General features: G+C 39.2%; 1 protein-coding gene across 2 annotated transcripts in view; it reads right to left on the reverse strand.

Moving 5' to 3' along the window:
* Nucleotides 1–1,133: 1,133 nt before the first annotated feature.
* The window catches only part of LOC109915968 (coiled-coil domain-containing protein 34), a 31,648-nt gene continuing 10,945 nt past the window's right edge, over nucleotides 1,134–21,836 (reverse strand). For both annotated transcript variants that reach the window (XM_048606801.1, XM_048606800.1), the window contains exons 2-8: nucleotides 21,323–21,656; nucleotides 19,677–19,928; nucleotides 15,729–15,870; nucleotides 14,502–14,609; nucleotides 4,591–4,749; nucleotides 4,012–4,153; nucleotides 1,134–1,497 (exon numbers count right to left, since the gene is read on the reverse strand). In XM_048606801.1, the coding sequence (XP_048462758.1) occupies nucleotides 1,280–1,497; nucleotides 4,012–4,153; nucleotides 4,591–4,749; nucleotides 14,502–14,609; nucleotides 15,729–15,870; nucleotides 19,677–19,928; nucleotides 21,323–21,639 (1,338 nt within the window). In that variant the 5' untranslated portion in view covers nucleotides 21,640–21,656 and the 3' untranslated portion in view covers nucleotides 1,134–1,279. The remainder of the gene's footprint in view (nucleotides 1,498–4,011; nucleotides 4,154–4,590; nucleotides 4,750–14,501; nucleotides 14,610–15,728; nucleotides 15,871–19,676; nucleotides 19,929–21,322; nucleotides 21,657–21,836) is intronic.

Raw genomic sequence — 21,836 nt, forward strand, 5'->3', positions numbered from 1 at the left:
ATTATTAAGCTCCTCACTCTCTAGTTTTAGTTCCCTATTGATTCTGGTATGTTTTTCTGGTTTTCTATCGTGAAGACTAATACACAATATTATATTGCTGAATGTTAAAACGTATTTAGAGATGCACTTGCAATGCTATGGTAGACATGGCTATGGGTCAAGTGCTGGAAAATGGGATTAGAATGCTTAGGTTCTTGTTTTTGACTGGTTTAGACTTGATGGGCCAAAGGGCCTTTTCTTTGTGCTGTAGACCTCTGTGACTCTATTGCCATTTCATTTTTCTCTAGTAACACTTCCCTAGTTGCTAGAGGAACCTATGTTTACTTTTGCTCATCCATTCCTTCTAACATACTTACAAAAGATCACACAATTTGCTTTTAATATTGAAATTGCGGGAGAGACTCAGCCAGTCTGGCAATAGCTGTGGGAAGGAAACAGAGTTAACATTTCGAGTCTGGTGATCATCAGAACTGAAATTCTCAGTTTACTGCCCAAATTTGCAACATTTTAATGTAACACTATCCTTAACTTCTTCAGTCTGCCACAGTCAGGCCAATATTCCCATGAAGGGTTTAATTTCTTAAGGAGGTATGTTCATTGAAAATTATGATTTCTTTATTTAAATGTTCACCATTGCCTTACTGCTGTTAGATCTTTAAATCTAATTTCTCAATCTACCTTATCCAATTCACTCTCATACCTATGTTCCTGACTTTATTTAATTTTACTGACATAGCTTGGGATGCATCACTCTTAAACCCTAAATGAAATGTCTACATATTAGGATCGGTCTTCCTCAATGGATCCTTTACACTTAGACTACTAATTAACTCTGTCTCATTACACAATACTAGATTTAAATAGCCCGTTTCTTAATTATTTCCTCAACTTCCTGTTATAGGAAACTGTCATAAATGCATTCTATGAACTAATTCTCCAATCTACTTACCATTGTTGTAAAATGGCAATTGGTTTTCATTAACAGGAAAATAATACGAGAATGCACCGTATTTTGTTTACCTCCATAACTTTTCATTATGGCTGGCTTATTGAAGGAAACATTCATAAGACTACACTTCATATTCTATTGCACTGTTTAATGAAAATTTGAGTAAAAACACCATTGACGAGACTCATGAGAAAATATCAAACCATTTTTAATTCAAATACAAATATGGATCAAAAAGTATATTCTTGGCATTAATATCAAAAGAAAAAGTACACGAGTGAAAATTTAAATCATTGAATTTACTACTAATGCAGTCAGTTTAAAAAAAAGTCATCTTGATTTCTTCCAAGCTGTTCCAACAATTAGATTGTCCTTTGGTCTGAAAGCCATATTTGAATGCATTCTATATACACAGTTGGATTTTGGCTTCTCTTTCATCTTGCAAGTTCTTTTTTTCATGGTGTCTTCGGTGTGTGGCACAGGAATAGGCTTCCATGGAATTGGATTGCAGTAAGTTGGTGCTGGATATGAACATCCATCATAGTAACCTATAAGATATTAATTGCAAAATCAACAAAACAGGCCTATGTTGTTTCAAAAGGCAACTCAAAATTGTTCATACTCGAGGGAATTTTGCCTGAAGGCATTCCAGACAACCCAAAAGAAAAGAGAAATACACATGAAGCAGCAGGTTATATAACATTTCCAGTACTGATGCAGCAGGAGTGCAAACAAAGATCAGTAAATAATAGTAGAATTTTCATGACTTTCTTCAAAAATACCATATCAATAGTCAACAGTTTATAGAAAACCGAAAAAAGATGCTTCCTTTCATAAGTGAAAAGAAAGTAGCTTGGGTTGGTGCTTTCTGGTTCTCTCATGCAGTGTAAGATTCAGAATTCGCCATAAGTTTTCCATTTCAATAAACTGTCAAGGAGAGATGTAGAGACTAATGTGCTTTACAATGGGAAAGGCAAAGTCAATTAGAATAGAAAGGGTCCATTGTAAATAAACTGCAGCATTTCTTTCACACAAGTTGAAATTTGAAAGAAAAATCCATCACCATATATGGCAAAAGCTAGAATACCCTCCAGGTTTCACACTGGACAGAAAAGTGAAATGTAAAATGAAGTCAAACAACAAGGGAAACTTAAACCTTCAGCAGATCTTCACAAACATTGATGGAAGCTGGAACACATTTGTCAAACTGGAGTGCGGTAAGCAGGAGACTGTTCTGGTTGTCATCAACCAAACAAGGAATGACAGCACTCGGCAACACAAAAGTACGGCTATAGGGCATGCTTACTTCTACACAGCGCAACAGCAACCAGCAACGGGCAATCAAAACCAGCTGCGAAACAAAAACTGCTGATCCAGCATCAGCAGCAGGATGGCACACAGAAAGAACAGAAGCTGCAATCTCTGCAATGTTTTTCTGAAAGTTATGTGCACACATCCCACTGTCCTACAGGCAACTGTCTGAAATGTGATATGCTGGAGAAGCATGAAGTCAAGAAAGATCAAAAAAAAATGGAAGGTTTTTTTTGTGCTGTTGAGTAGCAGTGAAGCTTAATAGCTGAATCCCCAGAAAGTACTTTTTTTCTCACTGGATTAAATTGATGGTTAGCAATCTGATCACATAAATCTCAGTACAGGTTGCCTTTTGAAATAAATATTAAGATACGATATCCAATGACATGCTCCAGATCACGCAATTAACCTAGAGTTCATTCTTACAGAATATTCTGCAAAACACCACACTATCAGTCAGGTTTAAGGATAATAATAAACAGGCATACCAAGAATAATATTTTTTATAAAAGATATGGAATTCCTTTGCAGTCACAGATCAATCAACTTTCAATATCACTTGTCTGTTGAATACAGACAAGATCCAACTGACTGTTTCTGACTGTCACAGATGCCCATGAGCATAACCACACAAAGGAAATAATTGACTATATTTCCACTTGTTATGTAGATAACACACATGAAAATGTGTTGCAAGGCAATAACGTATCTCAAGGTTAAAACACTCAAACTCTATTACATTCACTCACACATCTCGCAAGTCATCATAACCTTTCAACATGACCCAAGCATCTTCCAGACTCTAAACTGTCATATTTAATTTGTAATGTTATCAAATGAGCAAACATTTTCAAAACAGAGAAAACATTTGGAATATAAAACTCTGAATACAGCAGTTCACATTTTATATATTTCTTCAGTGCTAATATTTTTAAATACCATATTTTAGTTTGAATTTCATATGTGCAACTACAATTTCAAATGGAGGACATGTTTGCATGAAAACATTTAATTTATTTAGGTACAGATGGCCTCACTTCAAGGTAGATATGCGTTCTCAAAATTGTAACTTCTAAGTGAAAAGACTTAATTGCAGCATTGATAGGAATCAATGTTAAAATTGTAAATAGGTTCTGTAGGACCTTCTCAGCAGAAAATAAATTAAAAGATTGTAGTTGTACCTTTGGAGCTCTGGGGCAGAGGATAATGGCATCACTGGTCTGATGAAGTTCAGCAGTCCTCCTGCACAGTTCTGCCAGATGTAAGCCGCAGTCTGCTGTGGGGACCCTGCCTTCTAGCTGGTGAGGAAAGGGTGTACTAGTGAACCCAGTCTTGGTCAGTGCTCTGCAGGCCAGTGGGAGGGTTGTGCTGCTGAGCTCAAAAGTAGCAGCACCTTGTAGACTGACTCTGTCTTGTCCCTGAGGACAGTAGCACTCCTCAGGCAAAGCTACCAGTCAGTAACTGTAGTGCGGCCAGGTGGCAGCTCTAATGGGCAGTCTGGGGCCTGGTGGGTGTTGTCCCTGTTCCAGAATTTAGACAGCGGAGTGACACTTGGAGATACCATGAGTCTGAAGGCTTGGAGAAGGAGATATCATGTCAAAATAGTTGGATAAGATCATTCAAATATTATAATGATTCTAGTGATGCTAAATGAGGTTTCTGGTCTTAACAAGCTACAGATATTAAACTGAAACGATGCTAAACAGGGTGACTTTAAATATGGACTAGTTGGAGAGGAAAGTGACACAAACCTGTGAGTTTACCATTAGCATAACCGAAGCTGCTTGGGACAGTCCGAGGCCTGTTTTTGACCTTTTCTAACCACTCTTGGTAAACCTTTTCTGCCTTTTCCTTCCTTTCTTGTGTTTCAGCTATTCTCTTTTCTTCTTCATTCTGAAGATACAAGACAAAATAAATATTATTTGCAGTTATCACACAGCTATTGCTTACTGACCAAAAACAGAGCCATCCAAGCAAGCAATTACGCTCCTATTTGAATGCCCTGGTCATACATGTGGAAACGAATAGCCATTTAATTCAAGACAGTGAGGGAGAACAGTGCTGTTTGGTAATATATAGGGAGCAGAAACTGTACATGTAATTTTAAGTTTAAATATAGTCCAGAAAGCATTTACAATATCCTGTTATTGGGATCCTGCAACAGTTGCATTTAAAATTTTAATCCAGTACTTAAAATTATGGGATAAAATGGGTTTTAATCTAGTACAATTTTGCAATGTGACACTATTAAGCAGGTCCTTGTTAACACCACCAAAAATAACACTATGAAAAATACCAGGACAGATAATTACCAGGATAGATAATCCTACCTTTTCTATCCTTTTAGTCTCCATTTTCTGCAACTTCTTTTTCTTAAGCCATTCTTCAAATTTTTCACTTGCTTTTCTTGCTGCGAGTCCTCTTTCTTGTTCCTTGGCTATTTTTTCCTCCTGCTCCTTGCGAAGCTTTATTTCTTTTTCCATTTTCTCCTATAACCAATACATTGGCCACACAATAAGCATATGTAAAAATTCATGTAAATTTTCTTCACCCGCAACAGGCAGGACCTTACAATAGGATACAGAAATACATGAATTATGATGCAACAGAATAGAATATGTTAAAACAAAACTTATTTATGTCACTGCAAAACAAATAATTCTTAATTTGTCATATCCTTAAGATGCACAATGACAGCAGAGATGTGATTTATCTCATACGTGTCAACAATAATTCTGATAGGGCAATTACGTAACTCTCCAACTGTCTAACATCAAGATGTTATGTATCATTTTATTTTAATTTCTTTTTGTCATGTAAAGACATTTTTCAGTGTGGTTTACGTGTTTCATCTGATTCTCAGCTGGCTTCCTAGATGGAATAATTTGAAACATTTTTAATGCACATGTACGTTATACAGTTCCGTTGTCTGAATGTTCTCTTTTAGCTAATCTTGGTGAAGAAATTTGTCCTAGTACCATCCTGTTTTGTCTTGCACTTTTTGTCATTTTTCCCTCACCTTCTTTCCTTGCTTCCATAGTTACATAAAGCCTGTTGCATCCATACCATTTTTGTATTCTGACAAACTGAAGACAAACTGAAACACTAACTTTGCTTCTCTGTTGCAACTACTTCCTGACATCTAAGCATTTTCAGTCTATATTCCATTTCATTAAATGTCATGTTCCCACAGGAATATAGTAAATCATTGCATTTAATTATGTCTCAAATAATATTTAGAATTTTCACATGTAAAGTATCGCTCACAACATCAGCAACGTCAAAATGCGACGTACATCCCAGATATCCTCTTATTTCAAGGACTGCAACTTCCACCCTTCAGTGGTTGAAAACGCTCTTGACCGCATCTCTTGCGTTCCCTGCACTGCTCCCCTCACATCCCCTCCCTGCAACAAAAACAAAGACAGAATCCCCCTTGTCCTCATATATCACCCCACTAACCTCCGGATTCAACGTATCATTCTCCGCCACTTACGCCACCTGCAATCTGAACCCACAACCAAGGATATATTTCCCTCCCCATGCCCAGCTGCCTTCTGTAGGGACCGCTTTCTCCGTGACTCCCTTGTCCACTCCACACTCCCCACTAGCCCCACCACCCCTGGCACCTTTCCCTGCACCCGTAGGAGGTGCTACACCTGCCCCTACACCTCCCCCCTCACCTCCATCCAAGGAATCAAAAAATCCTTCCACATCAGACAGAGGTTCACCTGCACAACCGCCAATGTGGTCTATTGCATCCGCTGCTCCCGATGTGGCCTCCTCTACATTGGTGAGACCAAGCGGAGGCTCGGAGACTGCTTTGTAGAGCACCTGCGCTTTGTTCACAACAAACGACAACACCTTCCAGTCACCAACCATTTCAACTCCCCCTCCCACTCCCTGGGCGACATGTCCAGCCTGGGTCTCCCTTTCCCCTCCCCCATTTCTGAAGAAGGGTCCCCACCCGAAATGTCAACTTTCCTGCTCCTCTGATGCTTCCTGGCCCCCTGTGCTCCTCCAGCTCCACACTGTGTTATCCCTGACTCCAGCATCCACAGTTCTTACTATCTCTGCGTAGTCACTGTTGTTACATAAGGAACTGTGAAAGCCACATTCGACAAAATTCAAGTAATGAGAGAATGACTAGACCTGAGTTTGTAATTTCAGTTGAATGATCAATGTTGGAACAACTGACCTGTTCCTCTTCAAACAATGCAGTGGGATTTTTTGTATTCACGTCATAAGGCAGATGGTGCTTCAGTTTAATATTTCTTTTGAAAATTGATACCTTCCGGACAGCGTCATCCTCCCCATATACTGCTCTGGTCAGCCTTGGTTATGTGCTTAAATCTTGAGGATTAAGCTTTAACTTTTATCATTCTGACTTGAACAGGGTTGTTACCAATGAACTGGCTTCTGACAGTGGACAACTTTGCACTTCAGAAAATAGGCTATTGTTCATTAATTGCAATTAAAACTTATTAAAATATGTAAAGTGCTACAGGAGGACAGTTTTAGAAAATTAATTCCAGATTGCAAGGTCCTCATGGATGAGAACTCTGCTACTGAAAATTAGGAAGAGTGCGGAATAGGCAACATTCAGGTGAGGAGCCATTGCAAGTTGGATCTTAAGATTGTGGTGTAAATGATGCCATAATTAATGAAATTTGACTGAGAGTGAGGATTCTGAAATCATTTGGGTTTTAGTAACCACTGGACTTAATTAAGACCAGAGTAATTGAGTATATAGTACATATTACAGAATAGGAAATGGTTGGAGAGTTTTGAATAAATAAGAACATTTTCATTCAGACCTTCCCAAAAATAACGTAGTGGAGTGAAAAACGCCAATGCTGCCTATGAATTATCAGGATGTAGACGTGAAATGGTTTTATAAAGTGATGTAGTATCAATGTTCAGAACTTGAAGGAACTGCAGAAGTAATTGATTTTTATATTACGCATTAGTTTGAGGCTTTAGTTGGATTCTGGACTAGAGTTTGTGTTACTCTTAGTCTAGCTCTTCTATTTGAAATTAGTTTCAACAATCTGATCTACCAAATACTTAAAATTAAATACTAGAAGTTTTATTAGCAATATTTGAGGTCCTGCTTGCTCGTGTACATGCGTCTACTTTATTTACGATAGTTATTGCGAGTCTAATGGGAGGAATGCTGTGGAAATCAAACCCCACTACTCCACGAGATGTACCAAAACTGTAACAATCTCATTTAAGCACCAGACTGGTTTGCTTCTCTTTATTACTTTTAACTAGAGCAAAAGAGGCATTCACCAGGTTTGTTGTGTAAAATAAAAAAGTAACACGTATATTAAGGCAAAATATGTTCTTACAATAAGTGGTAAAAATAAAATGGATTTGAACTGAGCTACTCTGCAGATCTAACCTATATCCCCCTTTATCCCAAAACACACAGATACATTTTCATACCAGGTCAAGACAACATGGATGGGGTGGGTGGGTGGGTATGGGTGGGATGCTTTTCAGTGTGCTGATGGGGACTCGATGGGCTGATGGCCTGCTTCCACACTGGAGGGATCCTATGACATGTGAACATTTCCTCATTCTTACAAGCAACTATCTTATGTTGTCCTGTATTATATTCTGACTTGCATCCAAATTGACTTAACCGTGCACTTAAGAATGAAACCTATTTGCAACATTGGGACTACAGGTTCTTGGTATCTACTGTAGAAGTTGACCTACAATACATGCTTTACATTTTGAAATTCAGTGCCCTAAATTTAATTTCTACTTGGGCACAATGCAAGTTGCAATATTTGCAAAAGTAAACTTAAAATCTATCACACACAAATATGTTAATTTGTTTTTATATAATAGAAAAACAGCAGTAAGGTTGATTTACATTAGTCCTTTCATCAGTTGTAGTTGGCACTCAATCTAACCACACAATACAAATGGACTGTGCAAAAGTGTAAGATCACATACACATTAGGCAAATGGAAAACCAGGCTAAAACCCAGGTGCAATTGTGTAGTACTTAGACTGTGCACTGTAGTCAAGACCTTTAAAGTTACTTGAAAGAATGTACACTTATACATAATATTGACAAATGTTGGTCACTGGAAAACTATTGTTGACAACTGATAATTATTAGGGAAATTGTGAAAGGTTTAATAGCTCTCACTGTCTTGGCCATGTCACACTTCACTGGGGTAACATGCTGGAAACCAAGCCCCTGCTATTCCCCAAGTTGTCATAATAGGTAAAGATTGTAAAAACTATACAGACTTCCCAAATTTGACCAAGGTTAAAAGAACGCACAAACCAGGTTTTTGTTCTTAACAAAAGTTACTATTTATTGCAAATAAATAGATTCTAACTACAGATAAATCATTATGAACCATTTATATATGTATATCTACTAGTTAACCCATAACTAGCCCATTTACAAATGTCACTTTCTACATACTGTAGACAGATACAAAAAAAATGGAAAGACTATTCAGTGGTGCCTGTTCCACAGGCTTGCTATGTTGATCACTTTTCTGATCAGAACACTGCTTCTTGATCTTCCTTCTCTAGGAACGTGTTTGCAGAAGGCACGGGGTGGAGGGTGTGCTTGATACTTATAAAGGTCTCTGACTTAATAATCAAAATGCACAGATTGTAGCAACTTATGAAGGAAAATAAACTGGAAATCTTCAAGCTTGAAATACACTTTACTGCAGAGCAAAACAGCAACTTCCCTTCCAGAAGTCTGATGGTTCCTGTCCTGAACATTCACATCCCCAAGCTACCTGGCAGACAGGAGACATTTTTCATTGATAACTGTTCACTAGTCCACAGATCAATCAGCTACTTGATTCTGGCCAAAGCTTAATTTTTACACAGCACCCTGCCTAGCTCGAGCTCACCTGGAGCCAGGTTTTCGCTCCCCGCCTCCACCCCCACAATTTCTTTTCCCCACTCGTAGGACGTTGGCACCGCTGGCTAGTCCAGTATATTTTGTTCTTCCTTAGTTGTCCTTGATAAGATGGTGGTGAGTTGTCTTCTTGAACTATTGCAGTCCATGTGCTGTAAGTTGGCCCAGAATGCCCTTAGGGAAGGAATTCCCAAGATTTTGTTCCCAAATATGTGCCGCTCTTTCCTTCTATATGGAAGTGGTCTTTAGTGAATTTCTGCTTTGGAGATGGAGGGAGTGGATGCTTGGGGATACAGAGCCAATCAAGTGGGCTGTTTTGTCCTGGATGGTGTCAAGCTTCTTGAGTGTTGTTCCAGCTCCACCAATCCAGGCAAGTGGGGAGACAGTAGTTAAATTACTTGTCACAGTGTTCTAGCCTCTGACCTGCTTTTATATACACTGTATTTATGTGGTGAGTCCAGTTGAGTTTCTGGTGAATAGTAACCCCAAGGATGTTGAAAGTGGAGGATTCAGTGATGGTAACAGCATTTAATGTCAAGGCACTGCAGTTAGATTGCCTCTTACTCAAGATTGTCATTTTCTGGATTTGTGTGGTGCAAACGCTAATTTCCACTTGTTTCACCCAAACCTGGGTATTGGCCAGACCTTCTTGCATTTGAACACAGATAGTTTCAGTATCAGAAAAATTATGAACAGTGCTGAACTTTGTGCGATCATCAGCAAACATCCCCGTTTCTGACCTTATGATGGAGGGAAGGTCACTGATGAACAGCTGAAGATGACTGGGTCTAGGACACTACCCTGTAGAATCATACAGCATGGAAGCAGACTTTCCAGTCAACTAAGTTTCCAAAACTAAACTAGTCCCATATACCTACATTTGGCCTATATTCCTCTAAACCTTTCCTATTTATGTACCTGTCCAAATATCTTTCAAATGTTGTAACTGTACCTACATGTACCAATTCCTCTAGTAGTTTATTCAACATATGAACCACCCTCTATGAATTAGTTGCCCCTCAGGTTCTTTCTAAATCTTTCTCCTCTAACCTTAAAATTATGCCCCTGACTTTTGAATTCCCCATTTCCTAGGTAAAAGACTTTTGCTTTTCACCATACCTATGTCCCCCATGATTTTATAAACCTCTATAAAGGTCACCCTTCAACCCCTCTGTTCCAGTGAAAAAAGTCCCAGCTTATTCAGCCTCTCCTGACTCAAACCCTCCAGTCCCAGCAACATCCTTAAAATATTGTCTGAGGAACTCCTGCAGAGGTTTCCTGGAGCTGAGATGTCTGATCTCCAACAACCACAACTCTCATCCTCTGTGCCAGGTATGACTCCAACCAGCAGAGAGCTTGCCCCTTTGATTCCAGTTTTTCTAGGATTCCTTAATGGCAAACTTGGTTGAATGTGGCCTCAATGTCAAGGGCTGTCATTCCCACCTCACCTCTGGAACTCAGCTCTTTTTTCCACGTTTGAACCAAGGCAGTAATGAAGCCTGAAACTGAATGGCCCTGGCAGAAGCCAAATTGGGCTCCAGTGAGCAGGTGCTGTTTGCTAGCACTGCTGATGATGTGTTCCATCCCTTTATTGATGATCAAGGGCAGATTGATGGGGCGGTAGTTGGGTGGGTTGAATTTGTCCTGCTTTTTGTGTACAGGACATAATTAGGCAACTTTCCACATTGTTGGGTAAATGCCAGTGTTGTAACAGTACTGGAGCAGCTTGGCTAGGGGAGCAGCAAGTTCTAGAGCAGAAGTCTTCAGTACTATTGCTGGACTGTTGTCAGGGACCTTAGCCATTGCAGTATCCAGTGCCTCCAATTGTTTCTTGATACCATCTGGAGTGAATCAAATTGGCTAAAGACTGGTATCTGTGATGCTAGTGTCCACTGGAGGAGGCCACAATGGATCATCCACTAGGCATTTCCAGCTGAAGATTGCTGCGAATGCTTCAGCTTTATCTTTTGCACTGATGGGCTCTTTGATCATTAAGGATGGGGATATTTGTGGAGCTTTCTCCTCCAGTGAGGTGTTTAATTGTTCACCAGCATTCACAACCAGATGTCGCAAGACTGTAGAACTTAGATCTGTTCTGTTGATTGTGTCTATCACTCGCTGCTTAAGATGTTTGGCACACAAGTACCTGTTTGGGAGCTTCAGCAGGTTGACACCTCATCCTCAGGTATGCTTGGTGCTGCTCCTGGCATGCACTCCTGCACTCTCCATTGAAGCCGGGTTGATCCCTTGGCTTGATGGTAATGAGTTGGGGATATTGGGTCATGACATTGCAGATTGTGCTGGAGTACAATTTCACTGCTGTTGATGGCCTACAGTGCCTCATGGATGCCCAGTCTTATGTCATCAGATCTGCTCCAAGTCTGTTCCATTTAGCACGGTGATAGTGCCAAACAACACAATGTGAAGGTGGGACATGCCTGCACAAACAGCTGTCTAAACAGCACTTACAATGACCACTTAAAAAGTGCAGTATTCCTTCAACAATCCTTGATCTCTAAAAGAGGTCTTTTCTCACTTCAGTCCACAATAAAAATATCAAAAATAAGAAGATATGGTTTGTACAGTCACTTAATATAATGTTACTTACAAACCAGCTGATTACCAATGGTATTACAAGTGGAAAGTCAGACAATAGGAAATGCTGGAATGTTTTAGAAAGCAGGTTGAGTAGTTCCAGAGATTATAGTATCCATAAAGGCAATTAGAGGTTGAAGCAGGCAAGGAGGGTGCTGTTACAAGGAGGGAATACTAAGTTAACAGAGGAAAGATTTAAAAAAAAACTCGAGTAATTTATCAGAGCTAGGGACATGAGTCTTGGAGTATTTGCAGCCATGCCTTCAGCTGTTGAGACTCTAAAGCACTGGAATTCCTGTCATAGGGCTCATTATCCTTCCCCCTCTCTCCTCTCATTTAAGTTGCCTCTCTAATCCTACCTCTGATAAAGAATCTAGACATCTCCCCTCGTAACTGATTAAGCGACTCTGTCAAATTGTTTTTGATAATGCTCCTGTGAAGTAACTTGGCACATTCTACATCAAAGAAGCTATTTAATACAAGTTGTTGACTTAAAAAGCAAAGAGTTTTAAAAAAAAACCTGGATTAGTACTTAAAAATGTGACAGTAAAAACACAGCAAGAGAGTGCAAGAGAGAAAAAGGCCAGTGACAGAAGCTAAAAGAAACAGGAGAGCTGAGAAAGGGAATTAATGAAACAGCAAAGATCTGGTTAAAAATGCTTAAAAGTAACACCGAAGAAAAACACACACATGGGGTGCAATAGTTCAAGAAAATAGCTGGATTGATGTATACAAACATGGAAAGTGCTGTGGGGTCAGCTCTGACATATTGAACCTACAGTCCATCACAGAGGAAGATTAAAGCAACAAAAAAGCAGCCATAGCTGATGCAAAAGTACCGAACCCTATGGCTAATATTTTAAAAGATACATTTCCAATGGAGTTCTGAAGATCTGCTTATCAACGAGAGAAGGAGATCCGCTTTGCTTTCTTCCCATTGATGATTTTTAATTTATTCGGTGCAAGTCAAGCAACTAATTTTACAAAATGTTAAGAAACCTGCAGGGTCCTTACCTGAAACAGGTTTAGAATGGGCTTCAAGGGAGCTCCCTCCTGTCATGTATGCTTTTATTAGTGACATTCCCCTCCAGCAGAAACAAAACACTTCACTTTCATTTAAACAAAACTGGTTTTATCTTAAAGTCCAGGAAGGAGTGCAACCCGTACTCCAGCTGCTGCTGTAGGATGAATATCCTTCAAAATGGGAGGTGCTTGGTCTCTGTTAATCATATATTTCCATTGAGAAATCAATAGTGCATTCCAAAATTAATATTCTACCATGGAGGTACAGCATACAGGAATGTAGTCCATTTTGCTAAATATCACTAAGTCATTCAACTGATAGTCTTGCAGTGTTCTGGCTATTCGTACAATGGTGGTTCCAACATTAGAATTCTAGCTTTACAAACAGATACGATGAACTGAAGAGCTTCTCGCAGTGCTGTGTAATTCTATCATTCTATATGCTAAATATCAAGTTGTAAGATAAAATTTCAAATACTGTAGTGGCTAAGAATATTAAATTGCAAACCTAATAACTTTTCTCAAAAATTTAGTGGCTTGGCCATCTATGCATAAATAGCAAATGAGTATATTCAAAAAGATCTTTTGTATGGGTGGTCAGCAAACAGCTTAAAGCCATAGGTGCAGATGCAGAGACACTTGCAAGAAGTACCCAAGAAGACCCAATAAGAAAGTCTGTCCCACTTTGGAGCCACAGGCACTCCTCCCCACCCCTTTCTAACCATCCAACTAGCCTTCTCCAGTCATTGCCTGCTACCCACATCCCATCCCCTGGCTGTTCCCCCTTTCTGTCCAAGACTTACTTCCACCAACCTTGCCAGCCTTGCTTCCCACTGCTACTCACTTTCTTGCTGTTCCTTCAAACACAGGCTGTTTCTCTCCCTCCTTTGCTGTGATTGGCCATCAAAAGGAAACAAGAGGGAGAAGCAGCCTGTGACTGATGCAAGAACTTTTTCCAAAATTTCTCAGTTCCACTTACAGAAAATTGACTTTTTTTCTGATTCACTGTTTTTGGCTGATTTGGCCACTTGCAGGAGTGAATTCACATATTGTGTTCTCCATTCTAATCTGCATGCACGTGAATTTAGAGTGTGCAGAGTGCATTTTATTCTTTTACTTCAACTAGATGAAATAGAATCTCTTGTTAAAACTCAAGAAAGCCTGGCCAATTATAGATTTTATGATCATAGCATGCCAAATATTCATTGAGTTGGCAAGAATATCCTTTTCATATAAACCAATTGATGAGTAGAAAAAGGAAGCTGTTCAACCACAACTCACCTGATCATACCAGACTTTTCAGATAATGCATATTCCAGATGAAAAAAAATTCATAAATTTTATCCATTTGGTTTTATTTTGAGCTTTTAGTTATTGATCAACATGCTAGTTGAAATAGTTTCATCGTAATTAATCTATTAAAGACCTCAGATTTAGATCTCATTGGACCCGAGGGGTTGAATGGCCTACTGCTGTTCCTATGTTAAGCATCTTTCATTAAGTCTTCTTTTAACCTGGTCAGTACCAGAGGGAACCATCTCAGCTTCTCTAATCTCTACAAATAATCAAAGTCCCGTCATTGCTGGTATAATTCTGCTATGTCTCCCTGGCACCAATAAATGTTGAATAACATTCCAAAGATCAAGGAGAGGAGATCAAATTTACATTTCACATGCAGTACTTTTACTTTATTTGGTCAAATATATGTGCTTTTACCTTTTCATTTTTTCTTTGCACCCAACGTTTATGTTCATCTTCTGCAAGAATCCTCTTCCTTTCACGTTCTTCTTCTTCTTTTAACTTTGCTTGTTTTAATATAATCTCCTATAATAAATAAAGCATTTTTACATTCAAAAACTTACAAAAACAATTTCATCTTTGGGTGCTTGTGGGAAATTGTAATTGTATTTTAAGATGCAAAGCCCAAGACATTGATCGCGGGATAGTTAAAGGTGAGTAATCATATACTATCCATCTTAATTGATGCCATCCAGAAGATCCAAACGTCTTTGATCATATAATTGCTTCTCTCTAGTCCCCAGCATGCTCAGCTCCTGCCCAGTCCATCAGTCTTATAGCTCCTTAGTTTAACCTACAAGAATGGTGTGGCTTGTTGGTTAATAGCAGCTACGACTGAGTTTCAACTAATGTAAGGCAAGCATCTCTGTTGCTACAACAGAGTTTAATAGCTTAAATTCCTATTCCACTAGAATTTTCCTCATCAGTTCAGCAATTGTACCTTGAAGCATTAAAGATTGGTTGCCAAGTAAATAAAGAAAACAGGCAGTAACAGAGCTTCACTATACCATTAAAAATTGCAAGACTTCATCAGAAAAAAATCTGATCAACAGTTACAACTTGCTTTAATTTCTTTCGATACCTACAGTGCACAAAAAAAATTGTCAAAATGCCATCACTGTTATTAGGAAAAATCCAAATTTTAAAAACAGTACAAAATCTAACTTGATTGGACTGCATAATTCACAACAATCCAGAATTAGTTTCAGGCACCAGAAAAATCAAAATAAATTCAATTACGCCAGTATCGGAAGTAATCTGTCACAGTAAGTAAACTGGTTTACACTGAAGCTAGCTCAAATAAACTCTCAATAAAATTTTTGGATCTCAAGAATTTAGCTCAACAGATTCCACTTGCTGATGATTGTCCTTGAAATTACTTTTATTTCTCACAAACAGTCTGTAATTTTAAAAAGTAGCCAGTAAATTGTGTGAAACACGTATTTTGTTGGAATTTCATTGTAACATTGTTCATAGATGTTTGTCTTTATTCAAATACCTTTAGCTCTGCTTTTGTTTCAGTTCAGTAATCTAAAAACAAAGAATAACAAGGCAACAGTACAATTTACTACAAACTCACTTGGAAGCACTGTGTCATTCAACTTTCAAATTTAGTGGCATAGGCACATTAATAGAAAGACTTGCCTGTTGAGATTTGTTCTGTGTTTTTACACGTTCTTCCTTTGCTTTCTTAATTAGCCACTTCTCCCAGGCAGTAAGATCAGCTTTCTTATAATGTTGCTCTTCCTCTTCACTGAACTTTTCATTACTTAATGAAACCTTAAATCTTTGGAACAAAGTAATTATTTTATTACAGATTTTATACAATGTCTGCAGTAGTCAGTGTATTAAGTGCATGAAGCACTTGAAAATATACAACAGGAAAATGTAAGAGTCATATTTATCTTACTTTTATAGACCCTTGATAACTTGCACAGATGTACAGGACAATTAGTGATTTTAAAATGACACTCTATCAAGCAATCTGGGAGCACTGCATGAGTTGGATAAGAAACAAACAGAGCATTCATACTGCAGTTACCAAACACAAGACCAGTAGGTATAAAGCTACCAAGCAGACCATTTATTTTAGAGGTCAGATTCGGAACTAGAGGTATGTGGGTTTTGTTCTAGGTTTGAGACATAAAAATTATGGAAAGTGTTTAATAACAAATCTTTCTGGAGTCATGATTTTTAAAATCAGGATGAGAGAAGGGCTTTTTTTAAAATTCATTCATAGGATGAGGGCATTACTGATCAGGCAGCATTTATTGCCCATCCCTAATTGCCCAGAGGGCAATTCAGAGTCAACCACATTGCTGTGGGTTTGGAGTCACACGTAGGCCAGACCAGCTAAGGATGGCAGTTTCCTTCCCTAAAGGACATTAGGGAATCAGATGGGTTTTTCCAACAATTGACAATGGTCATCATGAGATTCTTAATTCCAGATATTTTATTGAATTCAAATTCCACCATCTGCTGTGGCGGATTTGAACCCGAGTCCCTAGATAGTTATCGGGTCTCTGGCTCCTAGAGTAATAGTGGGAATTTGTTTGCATCAGGAGAGATTTATAATCAGACAGAATAAACATCGTAAAGTGTTAGCTTGCTTTTGGTTTAGAAGAATCAGGAACTTTTTTTTGCTTACGAAAAAAACCTATAGACTGGAAAGCATTTGGTTTCAGTTTGCAGAAATTCTGGTGAGTTTGAATGAAGAACACTTTGTTCTAAAGAAAGGAGTTCATTTGGAACAGTTATGAAAGAGTTATCTCGGTGTAAAGTTGAAATTTCAGGCCACAAGTGTTTGATTGGAGCCGTGAAGGGATTCAAGAAAGTTTAAGCTCGATGATATTAATAATCAAAGAAAAAGTTACCAAACTTTCAAGAACAGGGATCAAAATAAACAGTTAAATCAAGAGAGATAGTAGGAACTGCCGATGCTGGAGTCTGAGATAACAAGGTGTGGAGCTGGAGGAACACAGCAGGCCAGGCAGCATCAGAGGAGCAGGAAAGCTGATGTTCTGGGTCTGGACCCTTCTTCAGAAATGGAGGAGGGGAAGGGGGCTCTGAAATAAAGAGAGAGAGGGGGGAGCGGTGATAGAAGGTGGATAGCGGCGTAGATAGGTGGGAGGGAAGACGGACAGGTCAAGGAGGCGGGGAATGAAGCTAGTAGAGATGAGTGTAGGTAGGAAGTGGGGGTGGGGGTTGGTCAGTGAGGTGGGAGGAGCAGATAGGTGGGAGAGAAGATGGACAGGTCAAGGAGGTGGGGACGAGAAGTGGGGCTGGTCTTGGGATGAGGTTGGGGGTGGGGAGATTTTGAAGCTCGTAAAGTCCACATTGAGGCCATTGGGTTGTAGTCTCCCAAGGCGGAATATGAGGTGCTGTTCCTCCAGTTTTCGGGTAGCATCGTTGTGACACTGGAGGAGGCCCAGGATGGACATGTCGTCCAGGGAGTGGGAGGGGAGTTGAAGTGGTTCGTGATTGGGAGGTGTTGTCGTTTGTCGCGAACTGAGCGTAGGTGCTCCACAAAGCGGTCTCCGAGCCTCCGCTTGGTCTCACCGATGTAGAGGAGGCTACATCGGGAACAGCGGATACCATAGACCACATTAGCAGACGTGCAGGTGAACATCTGTTTAATGTGGAAGGTTTTCTTGAAGCCTGGGATGGAGGTGAGGGGGAAAGTGTAGGGGCAGGTGTAGCACCTCCTGCAGTTGCAGAGAAAGGTGCCAGGGGTGGTGGGCTAGTGGGGAGTGTGGAGCAGTCACGGAGAGAGTGGTCCCTCTGGAAGGCAGATAAGAGTGGGGAGGGAAATATATCCCTTTGTAGTGGGGTCAGACTGTAGGTGGCGAAAGTGGCAGAGAATGATGCATTGAATCTGGAGGCTAATGGGGTGATACGTGAGGACAAGGGGTATTCTGTCTTTGTTTTTATTGCGTGGAGGGGGTGTGAGGGTGAGGTGCAGGAAACGCAAGGGATGCGGTCGATGGCATTTTCAACCACTGAGGGGGAAGTTGCGGTCCTTGAAAAACGAGGACATCTGGGATGTCTGGGAGTGGAAAGCCTCATCTTGGGAGCAGATGCGGCGGAGATGGAGGAATTGGGAATAGGGGATCACATTCTTGCAGGAAGGTGGGTGAGAGGAGGTGTAGTGGGAGATAGCTGTGGGAGTCGGTGGGTTTGAAACTGATATCAGTTTCCAGGTGGTTACCAGAGATGGAGACAGAGAGGTCCAGGATGGAGAGAGAGGTATCAGAGATGGTCCAGGTGAACTTAAGGTTGGGGTGGAAGGTGTTAGTAAAGTGGATGAACTGTTCGAGTTCCTTGTGGGAGCACGAAGCGGCGCCGATACAGTTAAATCAAACCTATAGATGAGATAGAGAAGGGAATGCACAGAATTTGAGTACTTGAAAGTGGTGGTGTTAGTATAGAGAGGATTATATGTTTTTTGGGTGTGTTTCAAATCTTTCTAATTGTGTAATAGGTAAATAGATTTATTCTACTTCATTTCTTTTGCTTAGTAAACTATTTATTGATAAAACCAAATCTGCAGCATTGCGTACTTATATTTTAGTGAAAGATCACCTTGATAGTTTTTTTTATTATTTATCAAACCAAATTTCAATCTGGAATCTGACTTCCCAGTAATAACATCAGTTGGGATCAAACCATTAGTTAATTTAAATTCCCCAATTGTCATGTTGGGATTTGAACCCATGTCTCCAAATTGGCAGTCTAGACCTCTAGATTACGAGAACAGTAAGACAACTGTTGGTCCATGGTACCTTTGTGTAGCAAGAACAAGAAAACTAGGGTAGAAAGATATTAGGATAATTTCTGGTACAGATTCTGACCGTATAAAATTACAAAGTGTCCAAAATAAACTAATTCAGTGCTGTGCAGTTTAAATATGTGACCTCCATTATTGGAGGTATTTAAAGAAACAATCAGTTCCTGCAAGAGAAATCAATTGTTTCAATTACTACATGATTGTATGTTTTTTTAAGTCTCAGATTATAGATCACTGAGATTTGCAGAACTGATCCTGAATCAGTAGGATTTTAAAACCCTAGAGTGAATACATGACCCATTGTGAGATGCGGATTTAGTATTCGTGGTTCACATAATTTTTGGGGCTGCAACATATAGATGTCTTATATTTAACCATTCTATTCTAAAGCTGCAGTACTGAATTGAAGGCTACAACTTAATTGATTACTTTCTCCTTTTCGTTGCTGAAGGCATTGCCTCCTTACGGGTTTAAAAGATGAACCACCAATTAAGGCAATACCTAGTTGCCAATTAAACAAGTGTGAGTATTGACAATATCTATTCAACTGTGTGGATGTATTGAAGTAATTAAGACAAATATCATACATGAAAGATTTAAAATTCATAGATATCAGTGGCCTGTAAAGTAGTTTAATAACAGCATTCAATGTCTCTGAATCCTAACAGTTGAATAGTATATTTAGTTACAGAAAATTCTGGTTTTCCTTTTTTTTGATTAAGTTAAACTAAAAGTGTAATTTAGAAAATGTGAATAACGATGAATTAATAACATATAGCAGGTCTGACAACTGCTGAATGAAGTACCTGGATGATTTTGGTCTGACTGCAGTAAACATCATTGGTCTCTTTGATACAATGCTTTTCTGTTTGTTTGCAGTAGATATCAATCCTCTATTTGAAGTTCTACTTGCAGGTGTCATGGGGGCCTCAATATCCCCCTCCTCACTTTCATAACTGTCATGGTAAATAGGAGAGAGCAGAGAAGTGGTGGAATCTCTCAAAAACTCCAAATTACAGCTCCTGTGCAGACTTTCTGTTTTCAACCATTTGTTGTCTCTATGTTGAAACAGAACTATAGGTTAGAATTTTACAGACTTTATTCAGAAGAAACATATTGCACAAGGTAACAAATTATTTTGCAAACATTCCTTAAGTTTCATAAAGGTCTATGATAACACAGTTCTTCCATATCATGAATTGATCTAACAGTACCTCTTATGAATGTCACAATGTCGATGGCAAACACTGTTCTAACAACCTTTGATACTACAGCAAGTCAGTCCACTACATTCACTACATTTTAAAACAGTTATAAATACACATGCTATACATGGAAACTCAGGCTGTAATTAAGCAGAATAAGCCCGCAAACCAAATTCCAAGCTTGCACATTATCTACATGTAATCTGCTGAACTGCAAATGGTTAATTAAGGAAATTACAGGTTTAATGAAGAAATTAGGCCAATTTCTGAACGGCAAAACAGTTCATTTTAGTTTCAGCTGGCAACTTTCTTTAACCGAGCTTGAGAAAACACAATGTCAGAACCAATCACTGAAATGGACAAGAGTAAATGTTAAATCTACACGGTTTTCTGTAAAAAGAATTATCTCAATAACTATTTTAATTACAAATGAGAAATCTTTACATGATTGTTTTAAACTACATTAATCCAGTAAAAATTAAATACAAAGCAACACTGTTGTGCTGAAAGGACCGTCCTGTACATAGACAGCAAATGAGAAGTGCAGATATCATTGAGTCATTGAATCAGACCGAAATCTGATCTTCAGAATCATTTGCAGGCTGGACGGAGCCAACTATGGCAAAGAGTTTGGTTGCTTAAGGGCCAACTTTCAATGGAATATGATATTTAGTATTCCAAGAGACTGGAATATCAGTACAATAAAAGGACACATTAGGTTTAGCAATTATCTAATCAGCACTTTGTTTTCCTAATGTTGAAGGAACTGCAGTGGTAACTGATAACAGTGGATCAGAAGAAGTCTTGCAAAGAAGAACTGCTTTGGTTCCTGGACAATGGTGCAGGAAGAGATGCTGTACTTCCTGCACATCAAAGTGCTTGAGGATAGGCAACTAAAACTACAGTGCTAAAATGCTGAACAAGATTATTTCCTGGAGACACATTCTCTCCAGGAAATAAAGCTGGGTATTCAATATGTGCTTGGTCCTAGAGTCATGTTGTAGGTGGCAGAAATCATAGGTGACCTGGTAAATTCAAAGGCTGCTAGGGGATGGCAAGGAGCAAGACTGAAGGTGAGGACATGGGCAACACAATCCCAGCTATGGCTGGAGAGGAGGCAAGTTAGACAACATACTGACAATATTACTGATGACGTTGAGCATACTGTCAACCACTTTGGGAGGAAAACACCGATTAGATGTTGTCCTTTTTTTCAACCTATATTTGCCTGAAAGGCAAAAGTATACCTGGAGTTTTTTTGTCCATGTGGAGTAGAAACTACTGGCTCTTTTGAAGCACTGTCTTTCCAGCTGTTCGAAGTAGACTCTGAATCTCTGCTTGAAAGTCTGTCTGCCTGCTTGTTTGGAGACGCATTTTCCTCGTCTTCACTTTCATAACTGTCATGATAAATAGCAGAGAGGAGAGATGTAGTTGAGTCCCCTGAAGAAGATAAATCACAACTCTTGGATCGGACATCAATCTCCAACTGACCATTTGGCACATATGTCTCTGAATGAGAATCTTTTGTTTTCAAATCTTCTTTTTCACTTAGTGTTGAAGACATTCTTCACAGAAACCCGTCTGGTCAAAATAAAGACAATCAAATTTAGGGTTTCAAAAAAGAACTTCTATTACAGATTTTATAAACAATATAAAAGATTGGCTTTCACACAATGAACCATATCGGGGCAAATTAGTGCAGAATGCAACAGGTGGAACACAGGGTGTGGGTGTGGGTGTGGGAGTGGGGGGGGAGGGGAT

Source organism: Rhincodon typus, chromosome 17 (assembly GCF_021869965.1).
Source record: "Rhincodon typus isolate 14 chromosome 17, sRhiTyp1.1, whole genome shotgun sequence".
In the NCBI taxonomy this organism is placed as follows: Eukaryota; Metazoa; Chordata; class Chondrichthyes; order Orectolobiformes; family Rhincodontidae; genus Rhincodon; species Rhincodon typus.